Genomic DNA, 27,723 nt, shown 5'->3' on the forward strand with positions numbered 1-27,723 from the left:
ACATCACTATTCCAATGGTCTTTTGTGTAGTATATGCAAAAAAACTGGAACTGAATATGTATAGGCATACATATTTAAACATCTGTGTACACATGGTTGGGGAACCTGATTGGCTCAAGATTCCCAGATGCATGTCAATGTATGTTTAAGGCAATGTGTACAGGCATATTTTATTTCCAACTTTACATCTTTGTAGTGGAAAACACCAGTGACTAGGTGTTTCCATCAGCAACTGTGATCTGTGTTCATATGTTTGTCCATCTTAAGTCAACTAATGGACTGTTCACACTATGGAATTTCTCCAGTTATTTGCCTACTTGGGTGTCTGACTGCATGGAGAAGAGTTTGCGTAATCAATGTCTTTTTCTTGGCAGCTTGAGACCCAAGAGTCCACTGGAGAGAGACTGCAGTCACAAGAGAGAGATTGTAGTTTGCAAACAATAGAGTCCTCGATTAGGATGGCTATATAGTGAGCCAGTGAAGGGCAGCTGGAGAGAGGAGTGGTATTAACCCCCTGCCCATTGACTTTGTGGGGGGGCATATACGAAGATTGCAATGCCACTTCCTTCTTCATTCAACTGGGACATGTGCAAGATGGAAAAGGTGTGGATAACCTAACCAAGGGGTGCATTTTCAAACATGTAGCAAATAACCACGCCCACCCTTGTGAATGGCAGGAAATAGAACCAATGTAGATGAGCATGAACGATTCTGTACTGAGAAAAACTACATTTATGTACTTCAAAGGGGTTCATGTGTTTGCATCGTAAGTCAGGGAATCATCTGAATTCAAGAACTGAAGGCCTGCAGACAGCTCTGAAGTAAACAATGTGTCCTGATAGACTTCAGAGCAAAACTATGCTCTAGGCAGAGCCTGAAGACTCTGATTGTAAATTGCTTTGAGTTGGCTTTATTTAATAAATAATAATAGTAATTTCAAGATCTACCCCTCTCTCAGTGAGGGAGAGTTGATGCTCTGACCTGGAACTTAGCATTCCATTGATGCTCTATAGTTACGGTACTTGCCAAACGTATTTATTCATTTTGACTTATGTGCTGCTTTGTGTCTAAAGGCTTCAAAACTGCTTACAACTGCAATACATTAGTTTTATTAAATTGTTACCACATGTTAACTAACATAAAAATTGATTGCAGTGGCAGTGCGATGGGGATGCATCAGTTACTAACCTCAATGTTCACAGTATGTCTGGAAGTCAAGGTGTGTTTGGATTACCTGAAATGCAGCTGGCAGCTGCCCATCTTCTTGTAGATGTTGGAAGGTGCAGCCATATTCAGCCTGTTCTGCATCAGTTGCATTGGCTACCAGTTGTTTGTTTCCGGACTCATCTCAAGGGGCTGGTTTTAGGCATTAAAACATTGCATAGCTTGGGGCCCTTAATTCCCACCTCCACCCCTGCTATTAAGAGTGCTCTGGGTAACTGCAGCAAGCTATCATTCATATTTCCCCACAATGCACATTGGCCTTGCACCAGTGAAGCATCTCTCTGGAGCAGAGCTGTCAACCTTCCTTTTTTTTTGCAATGGGAAACGGCCATAGCTGTCAACTTTCCCTTTTTTTGCAATAGGAAACGGCGCTGGAATAAGGGAATTTCCCACAAAAAAGGGAAAGTTGACAGCTATGCTCTGGAGAGACACTGCATTCAGGCCAATTGTGGAGTTCAGTTGTTCACTACAGCTACTGCAGCAGCCTTATACTCCACTCAGTATCGCTAGGACCCATTTCTGCCATGTGCCCTGTTGCCACTCACCGCTGTGCACCCTGCTATTATTCTTGCTACCTGTTGGGCCACCCATAAGCCTTTCACTAGTTGAAATCTAGTCAACTAGTTTTCTAGTCCATTCTATCCTTATGGTGCCTTAGGATAATAGTTGCAAGAAGTTGAGCTTCCTTAGCTATGGCTCCAAAACTTTGAGACCCTCACCCTTAGTAGGATAGAAGAACTAGGCTGTAAAACCTACTCCCACGGCTTTGGTTTTACAGCCTAGTTCTTCTATCCTACTAAGGGTGCGGGTCTCAAAGTTTTGGAGCCATAGCTAAGGAAGCTCAACTTCTTGCAACTATTATCCTAAGGCACCATAAGGATAGAATGGACTAGAAAACTAGTATTTGTAACTATTTGGCTTTTAGAGGATCATAATCTAAGTGCAGTGAGAGATTTCACTTTCTTGGGTTCCATGATCACTGCAGAAGGTGATAGCAGTCACGAAATTAGAAGACACCTGCTTCTTGGGAGAAAAGCAATGACAAACCTAGACAGCATCTTAAAAAGCAAAGACATCACCTTGCTGACAAAGGTCCGTATAGTTAAAGCTATGGTTTTCCCAGTAGTAATGTACGGAAGTGAGAGCTGGACCATAAAGAAGGCTGATCGCCGAAGAATTGATGCTTTTGAATTATGGTGCTGGAGGAGATTCTTGAGAGTCCCATGGACTGCAAGAAGATCAAACCTATCCATTCTCAAAGAAATCAACCCTGAGTGCTCACTAGAAGGACAGATCCTGAAGTTGAGGCTCCAGTACTTTGGCCACCTCATGAGAAGAGAAGACTCCCTGGAAAAGACCCTGATGTTGGGAAAGATGGAGGGCACAAGGAGAAGGGGACGACAGAGGATGAGATGGTTGGACAGTGTTCTCGAAGCGACTGGCATGAGTTTGGCCAAACTGCGAGAGGCAGTGAAGGATAGGCGTGCCTGGCGTGCTCTGGTCCATGGGGTCACGAAGAGTCGGACACGACTGAACGACTGAACAACAACAAATCTAAGTGCAACTCCTATATTGACCAAAATATTTATTTGCATTGCTCTCTCTTGCATTCTCTTGCACCTCAAGAATAGTCAGATGCTAACTTAAAAAGTTCATCATAGGCCCCAAAGGAGAATTAAGATTATGGGGTGAAAATGCTCCAACAGGTGCAGTATATAATCATTTAAAATAAGTAATTGTAAATGAAAAATACATCCACAGTAACAAAAGTGAATTTCCTGCTAATATACCTTTTATCCCAGGACTACATAAAGCAAATCTATTTATTTTTAAAATAGTTTTTCATTATGTTTCACTCATAATGCTCATGTTAGTTTACTTAAGACGGCAATGTATCTCAAAATTTAACACAGCCAATCTCTTAATTAAGGCATTTGAGAATTCTTTTGGTATTTAGTATAGATCAGTATCACTGTTACAGTAATGTAAAATGACATTGCTTCATTTTCTTGGTATACTGTCCCTTTTAATATTGTTAACAAGTCTATTTTAGGGTCTAAAGTAATTTTTTCTCCAAACTTTAAATGGCCTTTAATATTTGCTTCCCAAATCCTCTAGCATAGGCACTGGACTACCAACAGTGGACAAAGGAGATTTAAGTCTCTAGTGTGAAAATTCCCCCAAAGGTATAATGCAAAGTTTGGGCCACCAGTGAGCAGAAGTTAGTCACCACTAAATCTCATTCTTTTCCTTTCAGTGGGACTTACACATGGCTTACTTGGGTGATTTTGTGCCCTTTGTCTTTATTGCATAAACATCTGTTGGTGTAGGAGTAGGCAGTGTTTTCCTGCTGACATTTAGCTGAAAAATTCTATGAAAATTAAATACAGTAATACAACAGTTCTAACACTTCCAGAATGTTCAGAGTAAACATACCATCTGAAAAAGTGCACAAAGAGCAAGAGTTCTGTCAGAAAGTTACAGCATTTTGCTGAGTACTTATTTATTTGAATAATTTATACACCACCTTTTGTTCGGAAAAAAAAATACTAAGTTTGTGTGCAGCCATCTAAAATACAGTTAAAATCAATATGTTACAAAAATAAAATAAATGATACTGCATAATACATCAGTGTCCACAAATAGTTCAAAGAGAAATTAGAACTCATGGCATCCAAAGGCCTGAGAGTACAGTACATAAGTTTTCAGCAGGCCCTCTCAGGACTTCTGACAATTCAGAGGGGAAGCAGTTCCATTTGGGAGTGGGGAGAAGCACAACAGGAAAGGCTGTCCTTTTGGTCACTGCCTGGTGGACTTCTGCAAGCTGGGGTATGACCAGATCTGAGGGATCAATCAAATCTATAGAGGAGAAGGCATGACCTCAGGCAGACTGTCATCAATAAAACCTTAAACAAAGCCCGTATGCTTTCTAAGGATTCACTTTACATTTAGGGATGCTTGAGAATTAAATCCGGATTCCAAAGAAAACTCATTGGATCTGCACCTCCTGGACTGGTATAAACTGCATATCAGAAGTGTGGATTCCGAAGGAGAGCTACAGTCTGATATGCATTTTAGTCCAGGAATGGTTCATGGGGCAGGCATTCCCAGCCATGTCCCTCTTACAGTGTTCCTGATAGGGATGGCAGCAGCACCAGGCGCTCATTGCTACAGGGCAGTGCTATTTTTCTAGAAAAAGGGGTGCTAGAACTCACCATGAATGCCTCCCTTGTCCTCTTATAATGGCAATGGCGCCCACCTGAGAGGTTCTGGAACTGAGTTCCTGCAAGTTCCAGCTGAAAAAACGCCTTGCCCCCCCATCCATCTGCATGCCCCCTTGAGGGCCTGGGGTACCCCATTGTTTTGAAGCAGATATTTGGAGGGAGGGAGGAGTTCAGGGGCTGCAGGGTGAAGGAGAAACAGGTGAAGCCCAGTTGCACAAATGCCCCCCTGCTCATGCTACTTTGAATCTCACCCATTGCAATTATCAACAAATAATGATGATCTCATTTTTTTAAACAAACAATAATCCTCAGCATACTGTCATCTTTAAAAAAACAACAACACCAAACCAAACCCTTCAGATTTTTAATCCTAATAGCAACAGCTAGCTTGAAAGGTTTAATGTGGAAAAATTGATCAGGTTTATTCAAATTGGACATTAGAGTTCTTAATTATAGACATAAATGAGAAATTTTTTCTTGGGGAAAATCTATCAGAAGTTGGCAAAATGTGACTGATTCTTCATTTGAAATTATTTTAAAAATAGTTTTGTTGGTACAATTTTAATGGTGGTAGAATTAAATGAAATTAAAGTATAAATCATATATAAATAATTTGTAGTATGATAATTGTTGGTGATGTCACATAATAATGATCCTTTTCATATATCATATAGTGTTTTACTGAAAATATTTAGAAATAATTTGGAAATAATTTAAAAGGTCCACTTAACCCCAGTATAATACATTTGGAATATTTAAAATATACTGTTGCAATTAGCAAATTGTTTACTAACGGCAAGAAAAGATGTATTGAGCAGCCCTTTTAACAGAAGGATACAAATGAGTCCAGACTGTGGCACGGCTAGGAGAGCAAAAAAACAAAACAAAACAAAACAAAAAACCACACCAGCCTCTCTTGGACAGATGTATTGAAAAATTGCTTTTTTTTAATCCACCGGAATGTCAAGACGACCTTACATATTTTTTTCACCTTTTTGATCAGTAGGAATGATTGTTTCATGTAATTAGAAACATAGGATGCTGCCTTATACAGAGTAAAATCACTGGTCTATCTAGCTCAGTATTTGTTGACATAGACTGACAGCAGTTCCTGAAGATTTCAGACAAGAGTCATTACTTTCTGAGACATTTTGGCTTAGTCCTAGAAGTCAGACAGGGAACAGGAGGCAAGGGGGGCAAAGAGGTGGAAGGTGGTGAAGGAGGATCAGAGTGGGATAGGTGGGTGCCATGATGCATTTTGTCCCTAAGAGCAGTTAGGCCAAGAGGCAGGCTTCAGGTGTGCCTACAAGGAGGAGGGCCTTGGTCACAGACTAGTACCAAGTTGGGCAAACCTCTTTGGCAGCTCATTGCTTAAGGCAGCCTCCTTTTGTCTGTGGAGCATGCAGTGAAAGGGAAGCTAAGTCCGGGTATAGTCGGGGAGTTGCCAAGTTTTATTCAAATTACATCTCAGACATCTTGCGGCAGGCTTGTGAAAATGAGGAGGATCCAAGGAAAAACGAATTGACTAGAAGAACAGCTAATAAGTTAGCTGATTTTTTTTTTAAAGTAGCTAATTTATGAGGAAGGAACATTTCTATATTGCTTCCTGCAATTACAAATGACATCTTAGTTCTTGAACCATCTGGGGTGTGAAAGCAAATGCATCTGCGTAGCCCAAATTGATCTGAAAAAGATGGAAAGGAAACTTCTCTCTGTGGAAAAATCATCTTCCCCACGCTCTTCCCCATCTTCGCTCTCCATTTCATAATGTCATTTACAGGTCTGTCCACCCCTGTATATGCCCTATACTTGGTTGCGTGTATAAATTGTGCATTTTTGATGTTTTATTTATTGCTTATAATTACTACTTTTGTTATGTTGTATGTATTTTTTTTCATGTTGTAAGCCGTCCTGAGCATGGTTTGAACTATGGAAAGGTAGTATACAAATAAATGTATGTATGTATGTGTGCATGCATGCATGCATAGTTCCACAAAATTTCATTCAGCACTGATGAGATCACTGCACTGGGCTTTGGGTTTCTTGTTGCTCTTGACCTGCTGGGAATTTTACCTGCAACTATGTCGAATGAAGTAGTTCTTTGAGCAAATCAAGGGGGAAAGATGCATGGTTTGGCTATATGTGTAAACCAGGTCTTAACACTCTTCCTGGCCTCTTTGCCCCCTCCTTCTACTTCCCTCCAACCCCTTTGCTGGGATCTTGACTTACTTTGGCAGTTAGCTGCGTATGTAACAGGGTTGCCATGGAAACAGTATCCAGCACACTGCGCTCTGTCTCTCTGTTCTCTCTTGTCTTTCCTATCCCACCCTCTTCTTCTGTTTCTGAAGCCTGTTGCCATGGAAAAACTTATAATCAACTAAAATTCTCAGATCCCCTTCCTTTTGTTTCATACATTAAGATGCTTTATCTTGAGGAAGGCTTAGGGACAAGGCTTCAGTTTCCTCTTTAAAAATCACAATACCTTCCTGATGGTGTGCAGGTGTGTGATGTCTTGTGTCCTCTGTGATCACAGCAGCATGTCCTGTCAACCTGCCTCAGTATCTTGTATGATACTGCACAGGATTTTTTATTTTTTTATTTTTTGGGAGGGATGCTTCTTGGACTGCTACTTGATGCTACAAATCTCTTGGCCAAGCAAAAAGAAAAGAAAAGAAAAGAAAAAATAGTACTCATATATTAGTACTCTCTCTGTTGATGAACCCATATTACTTTCCCATAATTCACAGGAATGAATACAAAGCTCCCTCTGAGGTAAATTTGAGTCATTCATTGAAGCCCATTGTCAGCTAACTTTTGGATATGTTGTCCCACCTCATGTTCCCATGTATGCTGCATTCCCTGTTTCCCCACTCCTACTTATGGGGCTGTAAGGAAACAGTGTCATGAATAGCAAACATTAAGAGTATTTGTGAGAGGTGAAATTAATTTGTTGGAGTTGGTGTGGGTAAGGAAAGGTGTTATTATTGCACAGGCCAGAAAGGTGAAAGTAGGATGACAGTGGTTATGGTAATGATGAAAAGCAACTAGCAGTTCAGGTGTTGGTAGTGAAGGGGAGTCACTGACAACAATGGCAGTTTAAATAAAATGACACTGAAAATGGTTGTGGCTAATTGGGGACATGACTGTGATGAAGAAGAGGATCAGACTAATGGAAAATCTGAGATGTTTGTGCCTGTGATTTAGGATGCTACTGTTGGCTCTGGAGTTGTATTTGATTTCAGTGCTTTTATTGAGACATATCCTAAAGCTGTACTTCAGCTACATAAGAGAACTGATTTTATCTTCTTCTTTTGTCTTTGCCTCATGCCTCTCTCACAGTTTCACTCTGTCTCTTTCTCTCTAACACACAGTTTTATTAATATTGTGGTCTTATCATTTAATTAGTCCTGGGAACTGTTTAAAAGTGGTATAGAAATCTAACAAACAAATGAATACATAGTATTAAATGAGCTGGTTCTGATAAGTAGTCTCAGCCTATTGGTTCCCTGACGAACCATGCCCTCTTGGAAGGTGAACTGTGAACATGATGTCTCAGGAAAATAAAAATGAACTTAAAGGAAGTTTGGAAAAGTGGTTTGGTTAGGAAAGGGTAAATAGATTAAATCCAAAGTAATTTCAGAAGCTTTAAAGAACATGTTTCTATGGAAACATCAACCCAGAGAGGGAGGGGGGGGAGAATAGAGAAAATTGCACATTCCTCTGCTTTTCATTTGGGACAGTAAGGTTGCTTCAGACAATATGTTGGTGCAATTTTTTTTGGGGGGGGGGGGTCTGTATGATGCCCGAGTCCCTTCTAATCGCCAATCCTCTAAGGGTTAAATCTAATGGAGAATTCCATTGTTGAGTTAGCAAGGCAAGGGGCATGGTCGCCACCTACACAAGTACTACATCAGTACAGTATGGGCACTACAGGGGTGGCTTTGTGCCAGAGGACATATGGGTGGGCCCACTCCATCACCTGGCTGGTAGTGAGAGAGACAGAGTTGTATATGAAAGAGCTGGCCTAGAAGCATGCAGAAGCCAGAGAGACAGAACCATTCTAGATTTCTGCTTAAATTCATGGCTGTAACTATGGGAGAAGCAATCCCTTCTGGGGTGTTAATGCTGTGAGCCCCTCCATGATGCACACCGGTTCTTTCTTCTGCTGTCCTTGGGATACTTTCCAATTTGGGCCTTCCAGGTGTCAGAACCCGACCCCCTCTGTCCTTTCTGCATTATCTCTTCTTCTTGAGCTACAGAAATACATCTGCAGAGAAGGGAAGGTTTATTCTGTCTATGACTATTGCCAAGGTTTAGCTCTCTTAAAAAGTAAAGACCCTAGTCCACTTGTAATCTCCCTTAATAAATAAATCAGAAAGCACTGAAACAGTCCATAAAAGAAGAGAAAGTTGGTTTAGATGTTAACCTTGTGATGTACATGATTCTAACCCCACCTGTTCCTTTTCCTATAGGGAAAGAAGCACAAAAAAAATTCTCACCCCTATATTCAAACATCACTTCTTAGGCCTTTTGCATGGAATTGTTTTGCCACAAATTCTACCTGACACTTCCCAGATGTTCTCCCCAAACAACCAGATGCACCTACATCCCTCAGCTGAACAAGCCGTCAGCACCATAGTAGTTGACGTGCCACAGGATGCTGGTGGAGCATGGGTTGGGGTGCGGGGTGAGTGATACAAGATTTGGCAGTTCACCTGTGATACGCACCAGAAAACACTAGGAGTCTAATCTGGAACTGAACTGAATTCATTTGGGTCTCTTAGATTGCTCTTCATCTCTCATGAGAACAGGCTGTTCTGAGAATTTTTAAGGTCTAAAGTTGAGTCTGAAGTAAGCCTGCACGTCAGCGCATTGTGAGGATTCCAAGGTAAAGGTAGATGAGATGGAAGGGAAAACATGTAGCATGTATGTATGTATGTATGTATTTTATTTTATTTATGGACCACCAAATCAACGATGTCCTATGGGCGTTTCACAATTTACGTAACTGTTTGCAGAACAAAGGTGTGGCCAAGATGCTGAGCCAGGAACTCGAAAAGTTTCTTTTGCTATCTCTTTTCCTGATGTCATTTCTAATTAGGAGGCCCTTGTCATCTGATGAAGGATGACCATATGGAATAAGAATCGGAAATCCTAAGTTGATTGACATACATCTTTAAAAGGTGTTTCAATCAACATAGGATTTCTTCTCTCCATCCCTTTTAGATTGTCGTCTAAAAGATCTAAAAACAATGCCCATGGATGTTAGTGCTCTGTCTTTAAGATTCATCTGTTCTCAACTGTTATTTTTTGTCAGCTCATCAGCACTCTTTCTCTCCATTCTCAAAATGCCTTTGTTTCCTCAGAATTGTGCTCTGCATATATTGCCAAGAATAAAATTGATTTTCTGGGGTTTTTATTTTTGCATTTTCCTCTTGCTTCTTTTGTTTATATGTCAGATTCGGTCACATTGAAAATAGAAAGGGCCCCCTGCTACTAATATTGGAGCAGTGTTTTTGTTTTGTATTTTTTTCAACTGCTTGTTTTTGGGAAATTGTGAACCTTAGAATAAGCATGCAGTTTTCAGACTGGATGTTCATGACTCTGTATTGTAACAACTACTGACAGAACACTGTATTTGTCTGTGGGTTGTGTGTGTGTGTGTGTGTGTGTGTGTTTAAGTGTATCTGAGAGACCTCTACTGGCTGAATTGGGGCATTTTTCAATTTGCCTATACTATGGCTCAGGGTTATCTCAGATTTCAAACATACTTCAGATCTGTATTACAGGTAATGTTAATGTTATGTTAAGCAAAGATGGCTTGCTTCAAGCATTAAATTAGTAATGAAATTAATATGAAAATTAATTTAATCTGTCATAGTTGGTCTTGTGTACACCCTGATCCCAATTAGACCCTTGCACGTTTAAAAGAGCAGGCCCAGATTAGCCTGATCACTGCAATGTAGGGCTGCCTTCTTCTGTCAGAATACTGTAACATCTGTCTACTCAGACTAGCAGTGGCTTGCTAAAGTTCCAGGCAGTGAACTTTTCCAGCCCTGCACCCTGAAGTGTTTATTACAATAAGAAATGCCAGCAGTAGTGTGGTGCCAAATTCAGAAGTATAGGGTCCCTTCATGATAACCATAGTCACACCCTTGCACAGCCAAATTATACAACCTTCTAATATTATACAATAATAATAATTGGGGGCATTATAATGATCAGTGCAGATAAGACACATGCTGCCTTTCAGCTAGATCTAGTTACACATACATGGGCAAATGATTTGGGGTGCTCCAATATCTTCTTTCAGAGTGACTCAAGTTATGTTTTCTTTGAAGTTCCATTGTTCGTAACAGAAAATGCACACCATTATCTTGAAACTGAAGCAACTTGTGCTTTCATTGTTCCAAAATGCTGAACTTTGGTTTCCTGTGTGAGTGGGGTGGGTGAGTGTTTTCGATCAGGTTAGCCATATTGATTTGTATGCTGTTGGTAGATTTTTGTCATTGTCTTGTTGGGCTGCGTGTGTGATGAAGGGGAGCCATACCGGGGTGAAGGCGTCTTCTTCTATTTGTCCCCGTGTCAGTTTCAGCTTACTGGTTAGTTTTTCTAGTAGGGCTGTTTCCCATACTACTTGGTACCATTGGTCCATGCTTATTCCTGACAGGTCTCTCCAGTGTCTGGTTATGATGTTTCTGCCAGCTGAGAGTAGGTGGGTTATGAGTTAAACCACAAATGAACAATCACACCGTACGCCAACCCCGACCTCTCTCACCACTAAAGGAGCACAAGCGAACAACAGAGAACCTGCACAAACAACGCTGACACCAAACCATAGGTTACATATATTAAGTAAAATAGAAACATCGTCACCCCACCACACCCATCTCCCCATCCTGCCCACCTCTTTCCCCCTTTTCTTCCTAATGTCTCAACAAACGAAACTGATTTGTAAAAATGTTACATGGAAAAAATACGAGAGACATTGCACATACCTTTGTAAATCAATAAAATCTTTAATAAAAAATACTTTAAAAATAAATTCTGATCAGCATTCCGTAGAAAATAACTTCATAGATGTTTCCTATTTTGGATATTCAGAGGCTCTTTGAAAATAAACTGGCCATGCATAGAAACAAAAAACAAAACAAAACAAAATGCTGAACTTTGGAACATGCAGAACAACACTTCCTCACTGTTCTTCTTTTATTCAGGTAAAACAGTAAGGAAAAGCATACAATCTTTGTTTTTCAAATTAGTAAAAATACCTCACCTGGCTGTTTGATGTTATATGCCCTACTTTTATAAAACAATGTTAAACAATGCTGAACTCTTCTACCCACTTAGAATCATAGAATCATAGAGTTGGAAGAGACCACAAGGGCCATCCAGTCCAACCCCCTGCCAAGCAGGAAACACCATCAAAGCATTCCTGACAGATGGCTGTCAAGCCTCTGCTTAAAGACCTCCAAAGAAGGAGACTCCACCACACTCCTTGGCAGCAAATTCCACTGTCGAACAGCTCTTACTGTCAGAAAGTTCTTCCTAATGTTTAGGTGGAATCTTCTTTCTTGTAGTTTGAATCCATTGCTCTGGGTCCGCTTCTCTGGAGCAGCAGAAAACAACCTTTCTCCCTCCTCTATATGGCATCCTTTGATATATTTGAACATGGCTATCATATCACCCCTTAACCTTCTCTTCTCCAGGCTAAACATACCCAGCTCCCTAAGCCGTTCCTCATAAGGCATCGTTTCCAGGCCTTTGACCATTTTGGTTGCCCTCCTCTGGACACGTTCCAGCTTGTCAGTATCCTTCTTGAACTGTGGTGCCCAGAACTAGACACAGTGTTCCACGTGAGATCTGACCAGAGCGGAATACAGTGGTACTATTACTTCCCTTGATCTAGATGCTATACTCCTATTGATGCAGCCCAGAATTGCATTGGCTTTTTTAGCTGCTGCATCACACTGTTGACTCATGTCAAGTTTATGGTCTACCAAGACTCCTAGATCCTTTTCACATGTACTGCTCTCAAGCCAGGTGTCACCCATCCTGTATTTGTGCCTTTCATTTTTTTTGCCCAAGTGTAGTACTTTACATTTCTCCCTGTTAAAATTCATCTTGTTTACTTTGGCCCGTTAACCTAAAAGAGACTTTTGTTCTGTGAATGGTTAATGAGTGCTTAGACATCAGCTTCTGCACAGTTGGAGACTTGCCTAAGCCTCTTTGCAAAGGTCCATCTCAAATGCCTGCTGAGGCAGCCAAGGCGCAGTCACCTGCTGTTGGAAGAAGAAGAAGAAGAAGAAGAAGAAGAAGAAGAAGAAGAAGAAGAAGAAGAAGAAGCAAAAAAGGAGCCCATTTGCACAAGCAAATAAGCAAGATCCTGGCTGCTTAGGAACAGGGTCAGTGCAGAGAGTAGTGGCATGGAGGTGTAGCTCCATTGGCCAGCAATGGTACATATCCTAGCAAAAGAGTGACTATTTAAAAGTCGGGCAGGTGAGACAAGCAGAGGTGCATCCAGAGAGGAAGAAAACCAGGGTGAAGCACTTTTTCCTCTCTACGCCTGGGGCCTAGGCAGAAGCCCCGGGCAAGGGGTGGATTACCAGCTACTGGGTCTATCTCATGACAAGTGAATAATTTAGAAAGCAGAAGAATACCTGATTCAAGTTCACTGAAAGGATTGAGAGGCAACACTTGGTAGCAGAGAACTGTGAGTGCAAAATATGTAATAGAGAATCTAGTAGTCCAGAATAAAAGAATATTTTTTCGGTATTATTTATTTACTGTATTTATACCGTAGTGTGCTTTTCAGCCTGAAATCTCCCATATGCATAGGGATACATGCAATTCGCCACATTCACTGCATTATTGTGGATTCTGTTTTTCCCCAAGTTGTGTCACATGCTGTAACTTTTTTTTATTAATTTGGGAGGGAAGGTATATCTCAGAACTTTTAATTCCAAACTTTTTAATGCTTTTATGGAGTCTTATGGCTTGCTTTTGAGTCATTACCTTTATCAAATAAATATGCAACTATTTGAATTTTTGGGATTGAGGAAAGTCTGAAACCAAATATATACTGGGTGGGTGGCTTTTGTTCCTTAATGTTTCTAACTAGTGTCTTTGATGCAGGTCTTGATAAAACATCTCAGTCTAGATTATCATGGATCATTGGTACGAAATCCTTCCAGAAGGAGTCCCTAAGAGCAGACAGCATGTGACCCTTTAGTGGTTTTTGAATACAGAATAAAAACTGGGTTTACTGCACCCAGCAGAATTAGAAAGATTTTAAAGCCTCATATATTTGCTGCATATGTTACCAACATAACCATTAAAAAGTTAGGAAGTCATTAGAGTCCTCATCCAACCTTTGCAACCTACAACTTGTGACTTCATCATCCTAACATTATTTCACCCACATTTACCACCCACTGCACACATGCCTTCTGTCTCCACATGCCTTCTGCTTGAGTTCAGGAACTGGGCTTCTTTCCCAGTTCCTTTGTTTTCCCATGTCTCTCTCCCTACATTTGAAGTGCGGGGGACAGCAGTTCAGTGACTTTTTTTTGGTACATCAGTGCTTTTGTCCATAAATCATCAGTTCTGCAGATATTGCTTTCATTATACCAAATATCCCTCAGGTACTGATGTCTTGCTGCAAATACGAACCTCTACTGTGGCTATTGTTTGCCTCTGCTTCAAGTTTCTTCATCACTTTCTATTGCCCATCTATGGGTCATACACATTTCCTCTCTTTCATTGCTCTCATCCAGAAATGCTATGCACATCTTTCCTTTTAAACCTTTATTGAACTGCTTGTGAGAAATCATCCATTTCCCCCACTGCTCCCCAGGCACCCTATTGCATATTCCATGAGCATCTATTCTTCTTATACATCCTGCAGTTGCAGGTTATCTCCCCTCCTCAGTGTCTCTGTGTTGAGACAAGCCACTGAGCCAATAGGTCAGGCTTGCAACGATGGAGAATGGAAGCCTGTTACAGAGCTAAACAAATTATCAATTCCCCTAACTGAGGGAGAACCAAGTTTTACGAGTTGATTTTTTTTAATTTTTTTTTAGAAGTCAGACTTCCATTTGTTGTATTATCAGAAGATGTAAAGCGTGCATGTATGTGTGTAGCCTGGAATTTTCTGTATGGTGACTGTGTTGAGGAAAACAAGGTAACACTTTAATGAGGAAACATGTTTAAATATTTGATGTGTACAAATTTTCCCAAAGAATTAGAGAATTCATTTGCTCACTGAAGCATTTGCATGTCCAATTGGGAGACGAAATCTTACCAGTGAAGTGTGAAACTGCTTTGAGTGCAAAGCTTAGCATGCTCCTTTCTCTGGGGTAGCACAAACAATCCTCTCCCCCACCATTATTAGTTTTGGTTCTGAATGAAGAATTGCCAAGCAAATAAGAGCCAATTGGTAATATATTTTGCTGACCATTGGCGTTAAGGAAATAAATGACTGGCTGATAATTCTAAGAGATCCTTTGTAGAATTCTATACACGTGCATGGTATCTCAAAGCTGTGATGCTTAAAATCCCAGGATCTGATCATTGTTTGGAGGCTGAGAGAACTGTGCAATACTGCTGCTTGTGAGAGATGTTCAATATTGAACATTATTTTTATTTAAATGCTGTTTCCTTAAATGCTAAAACACAACTACAAAAGTTTGATGCTGGCATTTCACAGCTTCCCAATATCACAGCCTGAGGACATTTGGTAAATGGCCTTTAGTGTTCTATCTGCAGATCTCAATTCTTTCACTACCTGGATAATCAAACTGCCCATGAGGGCTGATTTTAGCAAAGAATCAAGAAAAAGAATTAAACAGATGAAGCAGCGTTGGAAAAGGCTTGAAGCCACTTTAGATTTTAGATGAACAATTTTGCTTCTTTAAAGTAAGGTAACGTCTTGCAGCAAAGAACTGTACAGTGGTACCTCGGGTTAAGTACTTAATTCGTTCTGGAGGTCCGTTCTTAACCTGAAACTGTTCTTAATCTGAAGCACCACTTTAGCTAATGGGGCCTCCCGCTGCCACTGCGCCGCCAGAGCACAATTTCTGTTCTTATCCTGAAGCAAAGTTCTTAACCTGAAGCGTTATTTCTGGGTTAGCAGAGTTTGTAACGTGAAGCGTAGGTAACCTGAAGCATATGTAACCCAAGGTACCACTGTACCTGTATATGGCACCCTCCTCCACAGTTTTTTGTTTGCATTTTAATGAAGAACTACCGGTACTAAGTTGCACTTCTCAAACCAGTACATGAACTGAAACACAGCTATACTTAAAATCCATACTTTTCCAAATTTTGCAGTACAGCTTTCGAACTGCACAATGTGTACAAAAATGCTCATTTTGGGGGGGGGGGGAAGTGTGCACATTACTGAAAATGGTCAAAGCTGCATACAAAAAAAAGAAGAAGTGTGCATGCACACGAAGGCTCATACCAGGAACAAACTCAGTTGGTCTCTAAGGTGCTACTAGAAAGAATTTTCGATTTTGTTTTGACAAAAAAAATGTGTATATGAGGGAAAATATGCACTAAAATTCTGGTGAATTTCCATGATGAATTTTTAAAAAATGCAAATTGCTTATAGAAATGTAGAGAGCTGAATTTAAGATTGGAAAAATGACAAATTGAGAGAAACCCAACATGACAGATTTGTCCATCTTTAATCTCACAGCGTCAGCTCACACATGTGAGGGGAAAGTGACCATAAGCAAGACTCTGAGATCATGTGAGTACAGCATCCAGCAGCCTAGACTCCAAGTAAATAATGGCATTTTTGGACATATTTTGCAAAATATGCCTATGATTTCAGACTATTATTATTATTATTATTATTATTATTATTTTATTTATACCCCAGCCACTTTGGGTGGCTTCCAACAGAACATTAACATACAATAATCTATTAAACAGTAAAATCTTCCCTAAAGAGGGCTGCCTTTAGATGTCTTCTAAAAGTCTGGTAGTTGTTTTTCTCTTTGACATCTGGTGGGAGGGCGTTCCACGACGCGGGCACCACTACCGAGAAGACCCTCTGCCTGGTTCCCTGTAACTTGGCTTCTCGCAGTGAGGGAACTGCCAGAAGGCCCTCGGCACTGGACCTTAGTGTCCGGGCAGAATGATGGAGGTGGAGACGCTCCTTCAGGTATACTGGACCGAGGCCGTTTAGGGCTTTAAAGGTCAGCACCAACACTTTGAATTCTGCTCGGAAACGTACTGGGAGCTAATGTAGGTCTTTCAAGACCAGTGTTATGTCTCAGCGGCTGCTCCCAGTCACCAGTCTAGCTGCCACATTCTGGATTAGTTGTAGTTTCCACGTCACCTTCAAAGGTAGCCCCACATAGAGCACATTGCAGTAGTCCAAGCGGGAGATAACCAGAGCGTGCACCACTCTGGCGAGACAGTCCGCGGGCAGGTAGGGTCTCAGCCTGCAGACCAGATGGAGCTGGTAGACAGCTGTCCTTGATACAGAATTAACCTGCATGTCCATGGACAGCTGTGAGTCCAAAATGACTCCCAGGCTGCGCACCTTGTCCTTCAGGGGCACAGTTACCCCATTCAGGACCAGGGAGTCCTCCATACCTGCCCACCTCCTGTCCCCCCAAAACAGTACTTCTGTCTTGTCAGGATTCAACCTCAATCTGTTAGCCGCCATCCATCCTCCAACCGTCTCCAGACACTCACACAGGACCTTCACCACCTTCACTGGTTCTGATTTGAAAGAGAGGTAGAGCTGGGTATCATCTGCATACTGATGAACACCCAGCCCAAACCCTCTGATGATCTCTCCCAGCGGCTTCATGTAGATGTTGAAAAGCATGGGGTAGAGGACGGAACCCTGAGGTACCCCACAAGTGAGAGCCCAGGGGTCTGAACACTCATCTCCCACCACCACTTTCTGAACACGGCCCAGGAGGAAGGAGCGGAACCACAGTATAACAGTGCCCCCAGCTCCCAACCCTTCTAGACGGTCCAGAAGGATGTTATGGTCGATGGTGTCAAAAGACTATTTGTCCATGGCTCTCCTTTTCTGTATCTGGCAGTGGGATAATTCTTGCCACATGAATAGAGCAGGCTTATCAGCTGTCACACACGTGCCTCGTGTCTATCTGCCTATTTAACAACCTTAATTACAGTTATTGGTGATACACCCAGGTTTCAGTGATACAAACCAGGTCAACCCTTTCCTCCATGATTTAATCATAGAGCATTGATGTTTTATTTAACAGTGTTGTCAGATTAGGGGAGTTATAGGCTCCATCACCCAAATTCTGCAAGCTGAGAGGCAGCCAAGGAGAGGCAAGGGTCTTCTACTAACCAATGAAATTAACATATAAACATATGTGGTCACTGGCTACAAAGATAATCACTTAATACCCTTTCCCAACAAGGATGCTGGTAAGACTAAAGCACACAGGGAGAGGGCACAAAATTTTTATGTGCAAAATCTCAATGCTTTTCAGAGAACTGAAATAACTACATTTCCCAAGCTGCATAAACAGAATACTTTAATTCCATTATACTTCTTTTTTAAAACTTGCAATAACATACAAATATATTAAAGTGCTTTTTACTCCTACCTGGCAGTACTTTGCAAAATAGTGCAATGACTGACAGATAAAGTACATGATAATTAATAGATGCTAACGGCTTAAATGCATGCAGTTCTTAGCAGCTTCATCGTATATTATGAAGTACATAACAATTTGTAGATCATATATTTTGAAGTGCATACCAATGCATGGAAGCTAACAGTTAAAGCTCACAATTCATTGCAGTTTGATCATATACTTTAAGATACTCTAAAATCACCTCTCACCAGTCCTTGCAGGGAGCCACTCTTTTGTCAACAATAATTGGCTTCTGCCACCTCCTTCGGTCTGGCCTCTCACCCCAGGCTCCCATTAGAGTAATCAAATAACCAAGAAACCCGAACTGGTCTGTTGTTGTTGGCAACTGTCTGTCTCAAGAGGCAATGGGCTGTGCCTCCGGGGGTGAAGTCAAACCACTGTGATAGCAGCTACTAAGTCACCTCCCTGAGGCGTGAGCCTGGATAGTATGGCTGCCCAGATGACAAGACCCTTTTCTTGGCATCGCTGATGTGGTCCAAAAGAAAGCAGAGCACTATGTTTGGCACCAGCTTGGCTGCAGGAGTTGCCAGAAGGAGGCGTACAAGGCGCCATCCTTCCATCTTGGGGACTCCACTCAGGATTTGCGTAGGGTGTTCTTAGCATTTTCTTCTGAAAATATCCCACAAGGCAGGGCATGTTTAGGATCAGACTTTTCCTTCTGCTAAATGGGCTACCTTCCCAGGTTGATGAGCCCCATCTGCCCTTCACTTCCCTCTACAGCATGTGCAGAAGCTGTCTTCTTTACCGTTGGACCCACTATTGGTCCCATCCGCTCAATCCGCTGGAGCCTGTCTTTGCATACAGTAGAAGTCCCTAACTCACCAAGGGTTTGAGACCCATTGGCTACCCACACCTGGTTTAGCCAGCCAGTCGAAATTGTTTCTTGGGTTGTGGCCACTGTCACATGTTGACAGCTTCTAGGAGCCACAGGTGAGAGCTGAAGTGCAGGGTGGGGACCAAAGATGGACAAACTACCTCAGAAAGAGCATGATGTGCCCCCCACTGGAGTAGTACCCCTAACACCCCATATATTTAATGCACATTTAATACAACTCTATTTGTTGTGTTAGTTATAGAACCCACCTTGGGTGAGATCCGGGGAAGGAGCTGTGCTCCATGTGTGAAAGGCAGATTGGTTTCACATCCACACACCCTAAGGCTGTCTACATACCATACATTTAAATCATATTTAAAGCACATCATTTCCTCTAAAGGACCCTGGGAACTGTAGATTACTGCACAGAGAGCTGTAATTTTCAGGATTCTCTGAAAGAAATCACATGCCTGAAATGTATGGTATGTACTTGACCCTAGCGTATGTATGTGAAACCAACCTACCTTTTGCACAGGGCAGCTCCACCCAACACAGCTCCTTCCCTGGAGCTCACCCAGAGAGGGGTCTATTACTAATACAACAAAGAGAATGCTTCCTGTTTCTCACTCCTCCCACAAAAGATGACTGACTTTGGTGTAACCCCATGCTGTTGAGCAGCCCACTGCCCATAGCAGCACCTCCTTTTATCCCAAGGTCATGCCCAGAACTGACTCAGGTGCTGAGGAATTCAAGGGTCAGCCTCACCTCCTTTTGCTTGCATTTTGGAGCTGCTAAAAAAATTCTCAGTGCACTTAAAAGCAGCACAATTCCTCGACAGGGCAGATGTTCCAGGAGGAGGGGGGGGGAATAAAACAAAACAATCTGGCACCCCTGTTCCATTGTTGTCAGCTCTGCTTCTTCTTACTCTTATTGACTCAGATGATGCTGGGGGGCATTTTATGTTTATACACACACCACACCCTGTAAGCTATTGAAAGCATTATGGGCCAACATCAGTAAGATTTGTTTTGGCAGAAGCTGCATTTTTCACATATGTCTCTACTTTATCATAAATAATGCTTTTATATTTTGCATCTCGTAGTTGAAAATCGATTCATGAATAAAAAAATCAACATATATTCATAAGCTCCTCACAGACCAATTCTATGCAAATTTAGTCAGAAATTACTGTCATTGAAGTTAGTGGAATTTACTTCTAAGTAAGCATCTTTAGGATCAGGCTGTCAATCATTCTGAAGATTTCTTGTTCAATGAGGCATTTTACTTACCTTCATCCTTTCCATTTTGGTTTGCTCTTTCTAACTTCTTTTTAAATCTACATTGGCTTGGATCCAGATTCAGAGTTGTCCTTCTGTGGACAGACAGCCTTCTTTTGTGGATGGAAGGAACTGAGACTCCTGCTGGAGAAGGGAGGGTTTTTGGTTTTTGGTTTTCCAATTTCCCTCTGCTGCCCCCAGCACCACTTCCCATGCTATCCCAAAGGGCCCCCGCCTTTTCAGAGGGCACTCGAGGCTTCAAGGGGACATTAAAAACTTGCAGAAATTGCCTCCCACCCTTTCTCCAGTGGGAGCATCCCATGAGCAGAGTTCCACTCCTGGGACTTCTGGATCCAAACCACAACGATGACAGTAGTACAGAGATCAGTGGCTTAAGGTTATAACAAATCTTCATTTTACAACACATTAAATGTTTGTATTTCTATGGATTCCTTTTGTGTCTCTACACTTCTTTCTGTTTTGTTCTCAGCTGCTTCAGGCCAGCTATTAGGCGAGTGGGATCCCGAATGGGATCATGTCTTTGTGGACAATGAACACAGGAGCCCAGGAGCTTCTGGACTTGCAAATATATTGGCTGGCAGGGACATCATCTGAATTAAAAGTGAACATCTCCTTTGTCATGGATGCAATAAGGGAGTTCCACAGGAAAGCTAAATGAGAAATGCTGTTGTACTAATGTTATGGGCAAGCGAAGCAAAAAAGTATTTTAACTTCCAGCAAAACATCATACAATATATAGTAGAATTTATATGAAATGTTGCAATATGAAAAAGAAGAAGATGAAAGTTACATCCATATGTGATGGGACTGTGAACAAGCAAGGACATATTGGCTAAAAATAAGAAATATGATAGAATTAATAACATGCCAAATTAGAGATGGATCTGTTATTATCTTTATTAAGCTGCAAAAGGAATTTAACTTTGCAGCATTGCTAAAAGCTTTTGTACACGATAGCAGCAGCAAGAATATGATATGCCATAAAACAGAGATTAACATCATTTCCTTCTGAGGAGGAATGGGAACATCAAACGTATAACTGTGCAGTCATGTCTGTTGGTGCAATCTTAACCTTGGCTGCTGGTGCAACAGGACCCACACTGGGCCTAATGCTGTCACATGATGCAATGGATTCTAGGTTGGATTACACAGTTGGTTAACCAATTATATTAGAGTAAGTGAAGAAAGAGTAAAAATAGATCTTTGTTGGAGTGAAAACTGTTTATTGAATTTTGGCAAAATAAAAAGTACATACTTTAACAAATATTACATGCTTACTTAATTTGTTTTAATAGATTAGTATAGTGGGTGATAGTCAATGCTAGTCCTACTCAGAGTAGTCCCACTGAATGTATAATACTCACTTAGGTTTATTAATGTCAATGGAACTTCTCTGAGTAGGTCTTAGTTGATTGAAACCCAAAGTGTAAAGAATACCACAGGTGCATATAGTGAAAAACTCAATGGGCTGTGTCTTCTCTCTGAGAAATCCCCTCCCCTCCACCTCAACTCAACTCAACTCAACTCAGCTGAAGGCAAGCAATTAGGCTAAATGCCTTTCTTCCAATTAGCATTTTACTGAATTTTTAAAAAATATTATTTAAGTGTTGTTATTATGCAGAGTAATTGTATACATGTTCACATATTTATACACACATGACTATGTGATAATTTCTTTGCATAATAATACCTATTTCATTTATTTAGAAAATGAAATAAAATAATGATGACATTTTCAATAGAAATTTAGCTAGGAGAAAAAACCATAATCACATCACCAAGGCCCAATTCATGAAACAGGTGAGATTGTGTGGCCTGCTTTCTTCAGAAGTCTTTGTATATCTATGGATTCCTTTTGTTTCTCTTTCCTTCTGTCTCTTCTTTCTTTCTCCTTTCTGATTTGTTCTCAGCTGCTCCAGGCTAGCTATTAGTGTTCTCAGTGTTTTTTTACACTTCAAATTGTACACCCTGCTGAGAGAGAGATTCCTGGTATTCTTGCCATGTACCCTAATTTTGTTATCTTCTTTTCTCTCTATTTCTTCTCTAGGTACCTGATTAATGTCACGTTTGAAGGGAGGAATTTGTCTTTCAGTGAGGACGGCTACCAGATGCACCCAAAACTGGTTATCATCCTTTTGACGAAGACGAGGACGTGGGACAGGGTAGGATATGTTTGGTAACTCTCAGGCTAGGACCAGGAGGCAGAGGGGTAGAGATGTTCTTCTAAGGGCTAGTAGAGTTTCAAGTAGAGTTTGCTAGCCATTTCCCATCTCAGAGGTTCATTTGAGACAGCTGTTTACTGAATAACACATGAGCATGCATGGTTAATATTGTAATGAGATGCTTCTTTGGTTTGCCTGAAACTTCCATAGGTTTTATTTTATAATCTGTAGTTCGTAGCCCTCCTGTACAATAGAACCCACGCAGAGATGGAATCACCTGACGAATCTCCAGTGAATGTTGCCAGTCCAGTGATCACGTGGTGTTATTGTGTTAGTTAACCCTTTGCATTTTACATGTAAAGTTAACATACCCAACGACAATTATGATGCGTTGGCAAGAAAGGAGGGACTAGATCAGTCTGTACATCCCTGCAGTTGTGGCTCCCCCTACGAATGAGCATAAACTGAAGCCTGACGATACTGTGGTTGCCATCCTGTGTAATTAGGCTGCGGCCCTATGCACACTCAGCTGGGAGTTAGCTCTGTTGAACACAGTAGGACTCACTTTTGAGAAAATGTGCGTAGAATTACACATTTAATCCCACTGAGGCCAGTGAGGTTTAAGCAGATTAATTGTGAGCACAGTTGCAGCATATGAGAGGAGATACTTTATTTTTATTGAACTGGCTCTATCAAAACATGATGATGGGAGGCTGAGAGATCATCGGCAAGGTGACCACAACAGTGTCATGGTAGAAATAAATGTAAATGTTCTATCTTGTCTCTCTTTAGTTCAGAACCTCCTGTATACTAGATATGCTGCATGTTTCACATTTCATTAAAAAAAAACTATCTCAGATGCACAGAGTATTAGCTTAACTTGTTAGGTATATATGTACAAAGAGAAAGAAAATGGGTAACTTGAGCCCAAATGCCATGAAATGCAAACAGTTTTCTCTCTATATGTGTGTACATACTCTCACATACCAATGGAGCATAACAAGTCATGCATCTACAGTAATGAAGCAGGCTTTATCCCATGAAAAGCTTTTGACACAATCTATTAATCTCTAAAGTGTCACAATCCTCTCTCTCTCTCTCTCTCTCTCTCTCTGTGTGTGTGTGTGTGTGTGTGCTTGATGTAACAGAGTAACACAGCCATCCCTCTGCAATTTGTCACCACTGATAGATAAGAAGCCAAAGGAAAACATGTAGAGCCGAGAAATGCATCATCAGCACACTGGTGACAGCTCAGGCCACTTCCCCTGGAATTTTCCCTAGTTCTTGTAGCCTCATGTTTATTTTAAAGAGAGTGGATGTCAGAAGGAATAGTGGCCCCACCCTCACTCCAAGATACATAATGCAGACAAGTGGATAATGAGTAGTCAGCTATAACAGCTTGGTATGATTTCCCTGGAAGGAGTGAACGGAAGAAAGGAATTAGATGGTATTCCGTCCAGCCCTGGGAACAGCATGCAACCCATTTGAGCAGAGGTGGGTAACCTGTGGCACACCTGGTGTTGCTGGACTGCTGCTCATATCAGCCCTGACCACTGGCCATACTGACTGGTGATAATGGGAATTGGAGTCCAACAACATATGGAAGGCCACAGGTTCCTACCCATGCCTTAGAGCAGGCATATGCAACCTTCGGCTCTCCAGATGTTTTGGCCTACAACTCCCATGATCCCTAGCTAACAGGACCAGTTGTCAGGGATGATGGGAATTGTAGTCCAAAACATCTAGAGAGCCGAAGGTTGCCTATGCCTGCTTAGAGGCTGATAGATCTTGCCTTATCCCTAGAACAGGCATAGGCAACCTTCGGCTCTCCAGATGTTTTGGCCTACAACTCCCATGATCCCTAGCTAACAGGACCAGTGGTCAGGGATGATGGGAATTGTAGTCCGAAACATCTGGAGAGCCGAAGGTTGCTGACCCCTGCCCTAGAAGCATCTGATCCCTGTTCATCAGTAGAAGCGTATCCTTCATGTTTTCCAGGCTTGTATCATTTTAATATATGAACTTTCTGAGATGCTATCTGACTCTCTTTTGCCTTCTTTCAAACATTCTCTATCCTTTCTCTATTCTAAGTATGAATAGATAGAGAGTGCCAATCTTTTCTCTTAAAGAGACCTTTTCTTGTGCACTTCATCTAGCTCACTCTGAAATGGCTGACATCACTTTGGCAACAGACACTGCAGGTGTTCTTTTAGGACTATGTGTGTGTGAGAAGAGCATTCTACTGCAGCTACATCACTGGAGCTGGAGACTTTTAATGCTCAAGATTTGATTTACACTCGCCCTCAGCAAAAGAATGGCCATTTCAGTGAGCTCTCTTTTTCATTTGCTCCTTAGAATATAAGCTTAATAAAACTAATCTACTCAGTTTTGATCTGGTAACAGTCTTAATCCACTCACATAATAACCTAGAGAATGATCTGAAGACACATGATGAGGGCCTGCTGCTGATGCTGAACCAGTCTAGCACTTCAAGCTTCCTGGATGAGAGACCATGGGAAATATACATGTTCAGCTCTGAGCTGTGCAAAGGAAGGGTGGGGTAGATGTGGAATCATATGTAATAATAGCAAACTCAGTTCTCTGAGTGCCTGTCCCTATAGCCATGTATCCACAATAGGGAATTCTTAGCAGGCTTGGGGGAATTCCAAGGTTTGCAGAAATTAAAACAAAAAAATCTTTTTTTTGGGGGGGGGGGAAGCAAGGTTAAATGGGCAACACCAAAACAGCCCACTGAAGGATGAACAGTGGGTATGGTATGCTGACTGATGGAAGGAGATGGGGGACAAATGAAAACTGGAAGTGAGGGGAGAGAAATAGTGTCCTGGAAGAGGGCACGGGTGGCTGGAACCCTGAATAAGAATACTCCAACAAATTACCTTTGCTCATATGGAAATGTGACCATTCTCTTCATGCAATTGCTCATGCAGCTCTTCTTTGCTGAATGCAAACATTGAGCCTGGACACTCTTACGCACACCAAAGCAAACATCATGCAGATTAAGTTTCTTTATGCAGAGCACCAGCTGCACATACCTCCAGGATAGCAGCATCAATACATTTTAGGAATCTGTCATTATGCTTTTCTTGCTGAGCATTTCTAACTAGCTAGGAGCACAGTGAGTAATCTCCCTGGACATAGGGGTCTTGGTCAATGTGGTGTCAAAAAACCCAAAAACAAACCCTACATCAGGGAATCATGCGATCTCAGTGTACCTTCAATTGATGTGAAGGTTTCTATTACTTTCAGAGATTCACCTTACTACAATCAAGCACACTGCAATAATTTAATAAACAAATTAAGAGACCTTAAACCTTGCACTTAAATTCATCTTAGACTCTCACAAACTTTAGAATGCTTTCAGCATTTTAGACCAAATGATGACCTCCTTTTCAGCATTTCATAACTAAATTATGACATCCTTGTATCTCATAAAGTCCAATCTTTATATGTTGTATAATTACAACCTATAACTTTGGTGTATGTTATTATACAAACCCTTTCATAGATTTTGTGTAGCAATGCGAGTCCAGATCAGCACTGTCACAATGAGACATCTGACATCCACAGTCCTTGCACACAATCTCATTCCACTTTGCAAGGCTGCCTACTCCCTTCAGTAGTTTATTAATAAGTTTGTCCACTGATTTCTACTCTTGTTGCATGAACCGAAGAGCATTACAACTGATTCAGCTTGGAATTTTGATGTTTCCCCTTCAAGAACATCTTCAATTTCTGTTTGCCTCCATATTTAGAAAACTGGCAGAATCATGCTGAATATTAATTGTTTCTTAATGCCTCCATTGTAAACATGTGTTGCTTCTCCTTTTTTTCTGGACATATTCAAATTAACTCTTAAAATAAAAGTACACAGGACTGTCTGCTTTCTCTGACTACAAAACCCTTTGATCCTTCAGGGGCTTGTAATGTGTGCTATTATTTCTGCTTCCTCTCAGAAAAGGTCGTGCCCGAGTTTATAGGTATCCTCTCCAGGGCCCTGCAGGAATCACAGATACCTGGGAAAACATCAAGACATGGATCGTTCATAGCTGATTGGTGCAATTCTTTTCATCCGCAGTAGTTAGGTTCTGAGAATAAGGTACACAAAGGAAGAACCAAATCCCATGTTCGTAAGATCGCTGTGATGTAACTCTCAGTAAGGTGGAATGTACCACATGTCACTGCATCCTATTTAACCTAAAAAATAATTGATTGAGTCTTTTCCACTGTGTCAAAAAATACTCCTTCTCCATTTGCTGCTATGCCAAGCATCAAGGATACAACATCTCAGTAGGGTCCAGAATCTTTTAATAAGTTATGAGATGCATATTCTATTAGATATGTGCTATTCCCAGTGCTCTCAGCAGAAGCAAGGAAGCATTGGAAACCTCACATTTTTGCTGACCTTAATTATTAGGACAAGTCTCCTTTGTATCTTTCTTGAAGAAAACTAGTAAATACATCTCATGTCTCCTTCTGTTCTTCCCATGATGCTTCCTTATCTTATTAAATGATGAATGGTTTTTCCTGGATGATGCTGTACAAAAGGAAGTATGGCAGACTACAAAAATGAGTCTGGTCATCTATTTCACCACAAGGACTTGATAATATATTGTATTAGTTTGAACTGGGGATACTTGAAGAATTTGATGTTTGTGAACTCCAATGCAAACTGATCAGATCTGCTCCTTCGAGACTGGTGTGCAGTTTAGTCTTTCTGATTTACTTACCCATAGCTTACATGCCACATTAAAGAAAGAATATTGGTGAAGATTATTGTCTGGATTTTCCTGTTACAAATAGCGTGTCCATAAGATGATTGATATCTTTAAATTTTGACTACTCAAACATTGTTAACAATCACTAAAACAATCTTAGCTTTTTTAAAAAAATTATTTAAAGGAATGGATCTAATAATTGAAATGCAATAGAATCTTAAAAGGGTAGCTTTCCCATGAAGCCCCTCAGCTTCTGAATAGGAAAAGTAACTAATTATAAAATTTCTTGGTCAGGTTCCAAACAGTTTTACTAATTTTTACTGACCTACTTTTGTTGTTTGAAAGAATAAGTTTATCAAACATCTATTTTACGACAAATGCATATCTTTTACCTCTGCCTCTATTATAGGGATGCCACTAATGACTTTATGTGAAAATTGATGCCAGATCCTTTATTTTTAATATTTTTAATATGGTATTGTTTTAATTATTGATATACACTATAGATACATCATTAACAGAATACAAGCAAGAATCAAACGCGGAAACTGATTGGGATTCTCCAAATGACCTTTAATAAATTATTTACAATTCAGTTCTTTAATTT

General features: G+C 40.9%; 1 protein-coding gene across 1 annotated transcript in view; it reads left to right on the forward strand.

Annotated features, from left to right (window-relative positions):
• Positions 1–27,723, forward strand: part of GRIN2B (glutamate ionotropic receptor NMDA type subunit 2B) — a 267,579-nt gene that overhangs the window by 164,148 nt on the left and 75,708 nt on the right. Inside the window, exon 4 of the mRNA XM_033162191.1 lies at positions 22,266–22,380. Coding sequence (XP_033018082.1) covers positions 22,266–22,380 — 115 coding nt within the window. The remainder of the gene's footprint in view (positions 1–22,265; positions 22,381–27,723) is intronic.

Source organism: Lacerta agilis, chromosome 10 (assembly GCF_009819535.1).
Source record: "Lacerta agilis isolate rLacAgi1 chromosome 10, rLacAgi1.pri, whole genome shotgun sequence".
NCBI classification, from domain to species: domain Eukaryota; kingdom Metazoa; phylum Chordata; class Lepidosauria; order Squamata; family Lacertidae; genus Lacerta; species Lacerta agilis.